This window comes from Rhinopithecus bieti, unplaced genomic scaffold (assembly GCF_001698545.2).
Source record: "Rhinopithecus bieti isolate Rb0 unplaced genomic scaffold, ASM169854v2 scaffold_13247, whole genome shotgun sequence".
Classification (NCBI taxonomy): domain Eukaryota; kingdom Metazoa; phylum Chordata; class Mammalia; order Primates; family Cercopithecidae; genus Rhinopithecus; species Rhinopithecus bieti.
The window spans coordinates 3147208-3161270 of NW_016807505.1; the positions used below are offsets into that span (position 1 = coordinate 3147208).

The 14063-nt window shown below is 45.0% G+C and overlaps 1 protein-coding gene across 3 annotated transcripts in view; it reads right to left on the reverse strand.

The window, feature by feature from the left end:
- Positions 1-4827: 4827 nt before the first annotated feature.
- The window catches only part of OCA2 (OCA2 melanosomal transmembrane protein), a 357547-nt gene continuing 348311 nt past the window's right edge, over positions 4828-14063 (reverse strand). For all 3 annotated transcript variants that reach the window (XM_017882412.1, XM_017882410.1, XM_017882413.1), the window contains one exon: positions 4828-5415. In XM_017882412.1, the coding sequence (XP_017737901.1) occupies positions 5399-5415 (17 nt within the window). In that variant the 3' untranslated portion in view covers positions 4828-5398. The remainder of the gene's footprint in view (positions 5416-14063) is intronic.

A 14063-nucleotide genomic window follows, 5' to 3' on the forward strand; every position in this document is an offset into this window, starting at 1 on the left:
TTGACCAAGAGTTAAGTGGGAAGAATCATGCTATTTCCTTGTGATCCACAACCCATCCCTCTTTTCTCCACTTAAAGCCATCTAGTGACTGGACCTTGGTTAGTTGCCTCACAAACTGATGTGTATTTGTCTCAAGATTCATCCCTCAATACCCATCATTTTCTCTAGGGCTCTTACAAGATACTAACACATCCTGGATAGAGAAGTAGAAAGTCTCCTTCAAGACAAATTAACCTGCATATTGAAAAAGTTACAGAACTACACCCCTCTTGGATTGCACTTAAGGAAATGGAATCTAAGCATATTACATCCCAGAGGATAAAATACAAGGCTTGAATGGACCAAATTCCTGGACAGGCACACTCACTGGGAATTTGAGACTTAATGGGTTAACTTGACCACTTGGAACAGACGTTATTTAATATGCACAGTTGGTTAATATTGGGCATATAAAGAAAGGAGTCCAAAGGCTCAGATTTTTATGTGTCCCCTACTCGGCTGTCCCCTAGCATTCCCTGCGAGAGAATCCAGTGGACACTTCCTGCATTGAAGCATTAATAAATGCAGTGTTGCGGGGGGCCACCAGTGTCCTTAGAAGTCTCTGACATCTGTCCTTTGGAGACTGTTGCTGACAGTAGGAGAGCAGTAATGGAATAAAGTTCTCTTTTCTCAGTAGGAATAATGGGATTCCAAGGTGGTGAAGACCAGGGGTGTGCTGAATTGTCATAGTCAAGGTAGGCACCGTTACCACATTATGCTTCAGAGGCCTCTGCCAAAAGGCAAGTGGACCACAGAAGCAATGGCTTCTATGGGAAGCTTGACATAGAAACCTGGAGAGAATCTGGACCTGGGGAGAAGCTTCAGTCATCATAAGAAGGATGAATGACACAAGCTGCTTCCCAGACCTGAGAGTGTTCCTAGCCTCACAGGTCATTGATTGAAGAGAGGTCATCCAGGTGCATTTGAGAAAGATGCTGCAACAGACCCACGAATGCATTTACTGCTCTTCCCACACCCTTCCTCAGAGGGACCTGTGGCCATTTACCAGGTGACTTTTGCATTCCAGTAAGAAATATCTAGATGGTCCTAATGGTTTTAAATTTTCTCTGATTCTCAGAGACCCAAAACATCCTCTGGTCCTTAAGACAGAATAGAGGCTTATGTTGGCCAAGTGGCGGGTGCATTCTTGTGCTAAGTCCGCATAATAATTGGTCCTATGAAATGGTGGACCCCTCCTATGGTTATTCCCCTTCTCCAGAATGAATGCTGAGAGAGATCATGTTAAACAACCATCAGAATTCCCAAGTTTGTTTCCTATTACATGAGGAAGTTGTCCATCTCACACCAAGATGGTAACACAAAAGAAATACAACATCCTGATGGTAATTGTAGGAATGAGTGACTTAAAATTACCCTGCAAAGTGAGAACCAGTTGTGCTGATCATCAAAAAAAAAAAAAAAAATACAATTCTTGATGGTCCACTTTTAATTTTATAGGCAGCACATAACATATTGGATTTGCTGCTCTAACCCATTAGCAGGTAACCTCCCAGGGCTGCAAGGTTTGAGGGGGACCAGAGCAAGCAAGTGCAGCTCCCAGGTCCAGGTTGCCATGCCGGGTGCCCTGCCACTTGGGCCTTGTGAAATAGCACAGCACGGCTGCAGGCATCCCAAGGGCAGACACAGACGCTGTAGGGAGATGCTCGCAAGCCTTGAGGGGAGAGTCAGAGTGCAAACCCCAAGATTTGAATGAAGTCCCTGTCTTCCCGTTCTGACTAGTGAACTAGTCTTCTCTAGAAAAGCAGCTCCAGGCTGCCACTGGGTCTTGGTGCAGGTTGAAGATCTAATTGTGGAAACAGTGACTGCAGAACTTGGGCTGTGCATCACAAGCCAAGGGCTATCTGATCCACATAACCGTCCCGTCGGATGTGCTCAGTGATCTTCCGTTAAAAAGTATGTTGCATTTGCAAGATTGGGCCCCAGCGGATCTGGAAGGCACACGCACTGCAGGAGGAAGTGGCTCAGATTCCCATGGACTCTGTTGCTGTCATGTTGCCTGCGTGGGGCCGTATGTCAGAGGTAAGGCACAGCTCCTCACGCAAGCTCAGGGAGGATCAGATCCTCGTCTGCAGCACACACACCCTTCATCTAGATTTTCACGGTGAATTCAGACTATAAAATGGTGTCCTTACAGTCCCTGTAACCTTTAGGACTTTATGCATGTGACATCAGGCAGACTCTAGCAAGAACAACGGCCTGTGGCGGTCCAAGGTTTATAGCAAAGGCGTAGCTGCTTCCTTTGAGGTTGTCTTTTTCCATCATAATGACAGGATTTAATAAGCACTGGATTGTTCACCTAATAATTCTGGAGACTTTGTCAGGAGGGAGTGTGGGCAAGCTTGCGTGGACTCTTGGGTGGTAAAGCTCATGGCACTTTTAGTGTCTCCTTTCTTCAGAAGTGGACTTTTCATCTGCTGAGGAGCAAAACAGTACATAAAGCTGAGTATCTTCCATCTGCTCCTCCTGCCCCACTCCCATTCCTGGACAGCATCAGCAGTGCTTCCTGTCCCGTGGTTTCCAGCTAGTTCAGTCCTTGGACAGAGGGAAGTCACAGGATGAAAGGCATAAACTCAGGATGATTCCCACGGCCCACCCCTCACCCCCCAACCCCCGCCCTGGCTGCCAAGTGTCTCATGCTGGCACAGCCCCAGCAGAAGACCACAGCTCCCGTCCAGTCCCTCTGGACACAGCTCCCTGCATCTCCAGGTCCTGGTCACTGCCCACTGCCCCTCAGAAACCCACAGCTACCTTCTCTCACGGACCCTAAAGGATTGCACCATCCCTGGCTACAGTTACTTGCACTTACCCAATGTGGGCAGCCACCTGTTTCCAGCCAGTCCTCTGGCTGCTGCGCTAGGGAAATGGAATCAAAGAGCCAGGCAGTGCCGAGAGCCTGTCTGATGCTTGAAATCTTCACTTAAAAATAAAACCAGCCATCCCTGTGGGATGACTCACCTCAGAAACATTGAGGGGCAGTCAAGGTAGCATGGGGACAGTTTGTTGGTTGACTTTTAAATTTTAGAGCATAAACAAACAACTAAGCTAAGAGGGAGTTGACAGGGGAAGTTAAAATGTACGGGCCAGTGAACGAGAGGTTCCAGCAGGGGCAAGGTTTGTTTTAGAGGGTAACCTGGGGTCAATGACTGGAAGTGTTGGAGTGTCAGAGAAAGACCACAGAGATGAAGGACCTAGGCAGGTCCTGGGGACCCAGGGTGGGTGTGACACGGAGGGGAGTGGGGGAAGGTGGTGGGGCAGAGAAATCAGAACTGGGGGGCATGAATAGGAACCTCAGGGGAGGCTGCGGGTATGAGCAAGAGGGAGAAATCAGCCCAGAGCTAATGGTTTTTAAGAATGAGAAGGGCTGGGCTGGGCATGGTGGCTCATGCCTGTAATTCCAGCACTTTGGGAGGCCGAAGCAGGCGGATCACGAGGTCAGGAGATCAAGACCATCCTGCCTAACACAGTGAAACCCCGACTCTACTAAAAATACAAAAAAAAAAAAAAAATCAGCCGGGTGTGGTGGCGGGCGCCTGTAGTCCCAGCTACTCGGGAGGCTGAGGCAGGAGAATGGCGTGAACCCGGGAGGCACAGCTTGCAGTGAGCTGAGATAGCACCACTGCACTCCAGCCTGGGTGACAGGGCGAGACTCCACCTCAAGAATGAGAAGGGATGACTGAAGAGTAGAGAGAGGTGCCAATGAGGAGAGGCAGCGGGTGGGAGACGGGGCCTGCGCGTTGTTAAGGGATGACATGTAAAAGGATGAAAGAGCAGACGTGAGCTGAGTTGGAAGGAGCCAGACACAAGGGAGATCAGTGCTGCCCCCAGGCATCCTGATGTGGGACAGAAGAGGAAACGATGTTTTTCAGTGACCAGCTCAGGCACATCCAGGTCCAGTGAGACCAAGCAAAGTACGGGCAGTGCGGGAGCAGCGGGAAGAACCCTTTCCTAGACAGACTGTGGCAGAGTCTCCTCCAGGACACCCAGTCAGCTGCACGTGTCTGGAGGCTTCTGTGTGATGTCGTCCAACACCATATTTTAAAATAAAATAGGGTTGCACATCAGCTTTGCTGTCAAGGAATTCAAAGGGCATATTGATCATAAACACTCCCAACCTTTCAGGGAGAAACTAGGTTGCCATTCTACAATATAGACTCTAAACAGTAGACAGGGACACTCATCCTGAGGGTGCCCGTGGCAGAAATGGGACCAGAAAGGTCTCCTGCTTTGCAGTTCTTAGTGTCCTGAGCAGCTTGGACCTTTTGAAGTCAGATGCTTGACACACAATCACTTCGGAGCAGTGTCCCCAGACATTTTTATTCCAAGGTATGCACAGAAGATCGGAAACTGAAGAAGGGCTTCTTCCTCGGGGCATAACCACGATACTGATGAGGCAGAGCAGACGAGACCTCGGAGGAAGCACAGGGCTCCCCCTTGATCTTTGCTCTCATTACCCTTGCCTCTCAAGGAATGCTTCACAAAAGAACTGCATTTAATAAATACTGACTGAGCCACAGTGTCCTGCAGGGAGAGCAGAGCTGAGCGTATCCACTGTACATCTGCGTAATTGATGAAAATAGCATGCACCACTTGCAAAATGGAAAATCATTACTCTTGGCTGTTAAATATGTAAAACAGCCCTTAAACGATATCTATGATCCTCTGCAAGTCAAATTTCTGGACTTTTAATTGATAACTTTAAAACTGCAGAGAAAAACATAAATGGATAAAATGCAATTTTACATAATGTAAACTACTACAAAGCCTTTGATCAAGGAACAGTTTAATATATAACATGTTTCCTTACGAGCAGTAAACCTTTCCCCAGAAAGTCTATATTCAGAGAGCATACAATTTGAGTGCTGATTATTTTAACATGAAAAGTGATTACAAGAAAAAACAAACTGTGTTTAGCCTCAGGAGAATTGACAATTAAACAGCACAAGCAATTTTGGGTGGATGTGTGTCTTTTCCTATGTATAGCAGGAAGGGTTTTGAAACATACGTATTTTTCTGGAGGGAATCTCGAGTAAGCTATCTCACATTTTCTACATCTTGTCCTTGGGGAGAAAGGCCACAGAGAAGAGGCCACGGTGTTCCAGCATTCGCCGGAATTAGAGTATTAGTGTCAAGGTCTATTCCACTGTGTCTCCATAGCATCTCCAGGGTAAGCACCTTTTCTTCTCCAAACAGTTGTGTCAGGGTAGTTTTATGGCTGATGGGTTGTGATGGATGAAGTTTCCGTTAGTCTTCGAGTGACAGATGGATGTCTATTAATTCCATCCCACCACCACATGAGCCACAAGAAGATAACACATCCCAACGATGCAGGACACAATCATCATTGGGAAGCCCAACCTGAAATACAAAGAGAAATGAGTTATGGCATCCGAAATCTGGACAGCCTCATGAGATATGGACTCATAGCTCATGAGAACATGGCCTTAGCACCTTTGCATTTTCACAATGTTCACTACCTTTTATTTCTATAAATCAGAAAGTTGTAGACTAAATTATGTGAATGCATGCTGCTATTAGACATCTTCCATTGTGTGCAATTTTATTTGAGACCTGCTTAAGGTTTTCTCAAAATTTTAATGGCTATATGGAGCCTCTGTTTGTTCATCTATAATATTAGACTGTTGGTCCTTCAATGCCATGTGCTGGGCCACCATTTAAATCTCTGGATGTTTCCTCTGCTTGTGTCATCTTCCAACTTTTCTTCTCTGGAGATTTCCCAGAGATCCCACCTTCCCACAGGCTCCTGAAGTCCCTCACAGTTAAGGCCAAGGAGAGCTGGAGAAGTAGTGTTGGAAAGTAAGGCCAACTGTTGTCTAAGGAAAGGAATAGGGAAGAAGAAGTTTTTCTTCTGTGGTCGGTGAGGTTGAGACGTGGACAAGGAGGGTATGCACAGATACAAAAGCAGTCATAAGAAGAGGAAAGCATCCCTCATTGTGTGCCGCCTCCAGGGTACCCGCATCTCCACAAATTCTTACCCCAGCTTCCAAGGACTGACAGATGCCACTTGGCACAGGTAATGCATGCTCTGTAGCCATTGCTCAGTGCTGCTCGGTCACTAAGGGAAGCCCCTGCAAATATTACGATTTTGGTTTCAAAAGGCTTAAGTTTTTTAGCAGTAAGAGCCTAGCATGTGGTAATTATAATAGTAAGGATCATGACATTCTCTCTTCCCTGGCCATCAGTGTAGGAAGAGGCTGCTCAGAAAGAGCCACAGCAAGGGACCCTCAACAGAGCTACAGTTAAACACAAAAACTGCATCCAAGGGCGAGACAGCTCCCGAAATTCTAGAGCAGATTTGGGCATTTCAAGAAAGTGGTAGGATTCTCTTGGCTTCTCTTCTGAACACATTTTATTTTACAAAACAAACAAAAAGAAACACAGAACATATTTTGGGAAAACTACTTAAATTTCTTGAACTTTATTAACTTTGTTTTTGAAAATAGCTGAACATGTTTGCAAAATATCAGCCCTGATCATTGAATTCTGGAAAAACACAACCCACGACAGTGTCTGGTCAACTCCAGGCATCACAGACATCACTGCAAACCTTCATGGAAACACAAAGCCTTTGTTCCTCTGTGACAGATTGTGTAGAGTGAGTCAGTGTCAGGTAAGATGCTGAGAGTCTCAATCTGGGTGCCGAGACACCTGGTCATGTTTCAGAAGCAAATTCACCTTGTCAAGGGGCAAATTCCACAAAAAGCATACCTTGCTTGAGAAGCCCAAGACTGGAGAAAGTTCCTGGTGGGTGGTTTTGCCGTGCCCCCAAGTGAGAGTCAGTGCTGTCTTGGGGATGGCACCAATGCAGAGAAGTAGCGTCACCTAGCATCACCAAACATTTTCATTTCACCCAGAACTGATGCAAGCACTCAGACCCATCAGAAACTGTACTCTCCCTCACAAAACCTAGTCACTGTGACACTCCATGCTCAGGACCCTCTCAACTGCCCACACTGCCTTCTGGAATTGGCATCATCACACCTACTGGAGAGGTAGGATGTTGGGAGGCTTGCCTGGGTCTCTCAGCTAGTTTGCTCTGGTGTGACAATCCAAATGCATCAGTCTAACTCTAAAGTGTGTACTCTTAATCACTACATATGCTGCCTCCCTGTGGACATGGATAAACCATAACAATGGCAACTTGCCATTAGTAAGTAAATGACTTACTGAAGATCTGCTGTATGCTAAGGGCCTCATAGACTAGACGTTAATGTTATCTATTATTTCCCAAACATAGTGAGGCATGTCATGTTTTCCTTATTATACAGATGAAGAAGTTGAAGCTTGTATATAGTAGGGAACTTGACAAAGGTCACCACCAGTAAAAGGCAGAGATGGTGTCTTGGAATATTCTTCTGGCTTCAAAACCCAAATGCATTTTCCCAACACAGACAGGTACCCCAATATACTAGCTTAGGGCTCTAGTTTTCAATTCCTGCTCTTGCCCAGTGGCATCACTTTGGAAAAGTATTAAATATCTCCACAACTCAATTTCTTTATAAAATGAAGGTAATAACAGTACCTAAGAGTGCTATGAGGATTCCATGAGCTCACCCTTATAAATCCCTTAGAACAGTGAGAACAGTGTTTGGCCACATAATGAGTCCTCAACAAGTTTTAGCCACAGACCAGTGCTCCTCAAACCGGGGCACATGCCCCAAAGTGCAAGTTGACTGGGATTACAAAGTGCCCAAAATCACAGAGTAAGCCTGGAGCACCTCCCTGGTGCATGAGTTGTGTTTGGTGATAAGGAATTTAACGACACAAATACATAAGGGTTTACTGGAGAAGAGAATGTAGTTGTTTTACTCTCCAATTAAAGACGATAAAGCTAGCTTCTAGTTCTGAAGCAAGATGAAGTGGATGCATTTCTTCCAATTCGTCCCACTAAGCAGAGCTAAAAACTTGGCATTATATAGAAAATAAGCATAAGGAGACTGTAAAGATGAAGAGGAAGCAGATCAGCTGGGGGCCTTGGCATAGAGGTGGGGTTCCTTTTTGTTTCCCCTCGTATGTCCTAGACTAGGTGCTGGGAAGCTGGTGTGTCAGTGGGTACTACAAAGACAACAAAAAGCCCCAAGAGAAGCCTGCTATCCCTAGCCAGAAAGCCAGGAAAGGGGCACTAAAGCTAGACCTAACACTCCTAGATAATAACTGCTCCCGCCAAATTCCACAGGAAAAAAAATTAAGCTCCTTGGTGAAGGCCAAGTGGGAACCCGAACTTCCACACTCACCAGACTAACACGCCCCTCTCCTGTGGTAACAGCAGAGACCACGTGGGGATCCTGTGAGCCAGGGATGTGTCAAGTTGAATGAGAAAAGTGAATCAACAGAAGCTAATACTGAGGTGATACACATGTCGAAATTATCTGACAAGGATTTCAAAGCAGCTACCATAAAAATTCTTCAACAAGCAATGAGAAACACACTTGAAATAAATGAAAAAAAAAAAAAAGGAAAGTCTCAGACAAGAAATCAAAATTATAAAGGAGGACCACATGGAAATTTTAGAACTGAAAATGAAACAACTGAAGTCAAACTCTAACGGAATGGGCACCATAATATAATGGAGAGTATAAAGGAAAGAATCAGGGAACTTGAAGATACAATAGAAATTATTCATCTGAAAAATGAAAAAAGACTAAAAAACAAAAAGAACCAACCCTCAGGGATCTGTGGGACATGAACAAAAGATCTAACGTTTGTATCATTGGAGAAAGAGGGCAGGGATGAAAAGGTATTCAAAGAAACAATGATTAAGAAATTGGTAAAAGATATAAACCTCGAGATTTAAGAAGCTGGGCAAATCCTAAAAAGGCTAGACACCCACCAAAATCTATGTGAAGACACAACAATCCACAAATCAAACTCATGAAAACTAAAGAAAGATAAAATTTCCTGAAAGCAGTGAGAGATAAATGACAATTTACCTATAGAGAAAAACTAGTTTCTCCTCAGAAACCATGGAGGCCAGAAAAGAGTGGCATAATATTTTTAATTACTAAAAGGCAAGAACAATCAACCCAGATTTCCATATCCATCAAATATATCCTTCAGGAATGAAGGGAGACTCAAGACATTCTCAGATGAAGTAAAACTAGAAGAGCAGCAGACTTACCCCGAAAGCACTGCTAAGATGGTCTTCAAACAGAAATGAAACGATAGAAAGAAGGAATCTTGGAGTATCAGGAAGGAATAACAAAAGAGCAAATGTATGGTTAAATATGATACACTTTCTTTTTCATCTTGAGTTTTCAAATTATGTTTGATGGTTGAAACAAAATAAAATAGCAAAATAGTAAAAGCACAGATAAAGATAAACCATACAAACAGTAATCAAAAGAGTAGGAATGACTACATTAATATCACATGAAGTATATTTCAGAGCAAAGAACATTTCCAAGGCAGAGAGGGATATTGCATACAGATAAAACAATCCACCAAGAGATCATAGTTATCCTGAATGTGTATTCACCAAATAACTGGGCTGAAAAATACAAGAAACAAAAACTGACAAAATGACAAGAGAAAGTAAATGACAAGAGAAAGTGGCACATGCACAAATGGACTGACAAATCCACTATTATAGATGGAGACTTTTACTCTCTCTCTACAATTCATGGAAGAACTAGAAAGAAATTCAGCAGAGAGAATTCAGCAATATCTTCCAGCAATCAAATCTTGCTGATACTATAGAGTGCTCCAGCTAACAGCAGAATGCACATTCCTTTCAGCATCCAAGAAACATTCAGCAAGACAGATCATATCCTGGCTCAAAAAGCAAACATCAACAAGTTTAAAAGAATTAAAATTATACAGAGGGGTTTTTTCTTACCATAAGCAATCAAACTAGAAATCAGATAAATCAGTAACAGAAAGGTAACAAGAAACTATAACACATCCAAAATATTATTTGACCATATAGTCAACATAACATTTTGATGGAATAGTTGACACTTTTAAAATACTAAACCCTTGAATTCCAGTATGGATGTTCTACCCATGGCACTGAAGCATGCCCTGAGAAGGACCCTATGGTCATCTCTAAAAAGAATCCGTGCTCAGAGGTCCCAGCTAAGGAATCCAGGAGCGGCCAACCCAGACATTCGTTCCTTCTCTACGAAGGACACTGACACCGCCTTGTGTCTCCCTCCCAGTGGCTGGGTTGGAACCTGTGCCCTGAGGGGTTTCTTAATGAGGACACTGGGCAATGTTGGCCTTGGCCTGGGTTGATCAGCTCTCCTGAAGCTCAGTGAATAGTAAATGTCTTTCTGGCAGCCTCATACCCTGTCTGCAAGTCTGCCTTGTTAAATGGACACGGAGGCTGTCCTGTCACCTACCTTTGGCCAGGTTCTCACCACTCACTCCCACCCAGTACCAAGGCAGCTTCACCTTCTCCCTGGGGCACAGTCTCCTCCCAGCTCAGCAGCCCTGATTCCCAGGAGGTGCTGGCCTTCCAGACATCCCTTGAACACAGACAGGCTGCCCTGGGGATCCAGGCCCTTTGTTCTGGGCTAAATAGAGGTTACTAAGTGAAAATGCTCTGTAACCAGCCTGCTCTTTACAAATTGGAGTGGATTTTCCTGTCCTGCCCACCGCTCCTGGACCGCCCTGTATGTAAGTCCTCAATAAACCCTATATCTCCTTCCCTATCCCCTTCTTTGCCCCATCCAGCAGGAAGTCCCAGTTCCCAAATACCAACCTCTGGAGTTGGGCAACATGGCTTCTCCCCTTTCTAGGTCCCATGACAGCCATCTTGCTATTACTCACCTTCGGGCCCTGTATTTTTAACCTCCTTGTCAAATTTGTTTCCTCTAGGTTCAAGACCATCAAGCTACAGATGGTCTTACAAATGGAACCCCAAATGAGCTCAACTAACAACTTCTACTGAGGACCCCTGGACCAACCTGCTGGTCCTTTGGCCTGAAGAGTTCCCCTCTGGAGGACACTACAACTGCAGGGCCCCTTCTTTGCCCCTATCCAGCAGGAAGTCCCAATTCCCAACAGTAGTTGGAGTGTCCTGTTTAGAGGGGGGATTGAGAGGTGAAGCCAGCTGGACTTCCTAGGTCAAGTGGGGATTTGGAGAACTTTTCCATCTAGCTAGAGGATTATAAATGCACCAAACAGCACTCTGTACAAACGCACCAATCAGCGTTCTGTGTCTAGCTAAAGGATTGTAAATGCACCAATCAGCACTCTGTAAAAATGCACCAATCAGTACTCTGCTTCTCCTAAAGGATTATAAATGCACCAATCAGCACTGTGTAAAAAATGCACCTATCAGTGCTCTGTGTGTAGCTAAAGGATTGTAAATGCACCAATCAGCACTCTGTCTAGCTAAAGGATTATAAACACGCCAATCAGCACTCTGTAAAATGGACCAATCGGCACTCTATAAAACGGACTAATCAGCAGGACGTGGGAGGGGACAAATAAGGGAATAAAAGCTGGCCACTCCAGCCAGCAGTGGCAACTGGCTGGGGTCCCCTTCCACAATGTGAAAGCTTTGTTCTTTTGCTCTTCACACTAAATCTTGCTGCTGCTCAAAACCAAACAAACAAACAAAAAAAACACCTCCTACTGGAGTCAGTGGGGTCGCATGACAATGACACACCTCTGTTTGGACTTGCCACATTTTAAGGCTCAGCAGCCACAATGGCAGGGGAGGAAGGCGGAACAGAGTGTACTGGACAGAGGGCTCCAGCAAGGCCTGGCTTCGGGCTGAAAGCGATTGGAAACACAGACTTGCAGCTGTGAGCTGGCACAGGGAGGGCCGGCCAGGCATGGGTATTTCTAGGTAGATGCCTGTGATGTGCAGCCCCTGCCAAGAAAGCGGGTCTGAGCCAGGCAGGCTGAGGGAGCTCCACTGCCCTACAGGGACCAACTCACATGGCAGCCTCTTCCTTATGCATTTTGGAAGTCATGAAAAAAATTCCTCTATTACTGAGAAAAGAAAAATAGCTTTAAGCAGTGTAACCTCTGTGAGATATGCAAAATTGTCAGGTCCAGAGAGAATAGAGTATGGGACTTCAGTCACACGCCGTTACTCCTCTACTCCTGCCCCCGCATCCACGGGCAACTGTTTAAAGGCACTGTGTTCCCCACTAGCCGCCTCACCTATTATCTTCTCCTGCCTGGAATCTGTGATACAAAGAACAATGTATAGCTAATCAATAGCTTATGTTATTCACACCTTCTGAGGCCCATAAACACCCCCAGGTCTTCCTGTTCAGGGCAAATGGCCCCACTCTCCACCACCGTCCCGCCAAGGTCCCAGCTACCTCCGCTCCATGGCCCCAGCACAGAGAAAGGGCGGCGCTGTAGAGAGGACAGGCCCTGCCTGCTAGAGGCCCTGGGGGAGAGGGAAGCCTAAAAAAACAAATAAATAAAATAAACCAGCCGCGCACGGAAATCAATGGGCCCCCCTCCGTGTGCTCCGCAGAGGCGTGGGTTCTCCAGGCAGCGCGCAGCCAGGGGTTGCTCCGTGGCCACGGCCGAGTCCAGCTGAGGTGGCTGCGGGGGGCTGACTTTGAGACTTGTGTTCCAGGGCGAGGAGGAATTTAATGGCAAAGAGAGGATGGGCGTGGGAGATCCCAAAGACAGTATCCATGGGTTCCACTAGTTTCTAAAATAATTTTAATAATATATATTTTTCCAGAAAAATCATCCATTTTGTGAAATCTGTATTTTTTATCAGCATGTAATAGTCTAATATGACTTTCATCTTCTTTACCTCTACTACTGTATTCCCTTTCTAAATACTTCATTTTGTTAATTTTTCCTTTCCCATTCTCTTTCTTGATGCCAAAGCTCTACCTGTACTATCAATAATGTCTACCCCCCAAAACCACCTCCTGGCTTACCAGTTCTACCATATTTAGTCTTCTAATTTTGTATGCTTGCCTTTCTGTGGTTCAGCTCTTTCCTCCTCTCCTGTGTCACTTTGTTCGCCTATTATTTTTCCTCAATTTGAAAACAATTAAAATAACTAAGTCTAGACATTATTCCCAAGCACAGCGTCAAGGCCTGCCGTGAACTCTGAGGCTGCTGTGTTCCCCGAGCTGAGCAAGCCGCCTGTGGGCCCACGAGGAAGGCATAGCCAAGCCCTGGAATGGGAGGCGAGTTTGCTGTGCGTCCTGAATAAGTAGTCAACCTCTCTGGGCCTGACCTTCCTTTAAAACAATATTTCCTGTTAAGAAATTAAAAATGTATAAAGCAGTACCTTACTACTTTGTAATTCTGTACTTTGTCAATGTTCCTGAAATGGTGTACATTACTGTTTTTGACACTACTACTGCAAATTCTATTACTACTACTACTACTATTACTTTTTTTACTCACTTTTGAGAGAGGATAACTTTTCCCTCTCATTTTATTTTGCAATTAATGTATTGTGGTCAAAGACTGGAAAATAATTGAAGAAATGTTGGAAAATATCCAGTTAGTAAATCATTGAGATTGTCTTCCTGGCTTAATATATGACGAATTTTGTAACTGTTTTGTGGACTCTTGAAAAGGTATCTTTTCTATAGAAAATGGAGAGAACTGGCCGGGCGCGGGGACTCACGCCTGTAATCCCAGCACTTTGGGAGGCTGAGGCGGGCAGATCACGAGGTCAAGGTATCAAGACCATCCTGGGTAACACGGTGAAACCCCATCTCTACTAAAAATACAAAATTTAGCTGTGTGTGGTTGCAGGCACCTGTAGTCCCAGCTACTTGGGAGACTGAGGCAGGACAATCCCTTGAACCCAGGAGGTGGAGTTTGCAGTGAGCTGAGATCTTGCCACTGCATTCCAACCTGGGCGACAGAGGGAGATTCTGTCTCAAAAAAAAAAAAAGAAAAAGAAAAGAAAAAAAGAAAATGGACAGAACTGCATGTCTAAGAATTCAATGCTCAGAGACAGATGTGTCATATGAAAGTCTTCCATGGCAGTGAAGTTTCTATTAATTTCCCCTTATATTTTCTGATTAAATTCATTTTTT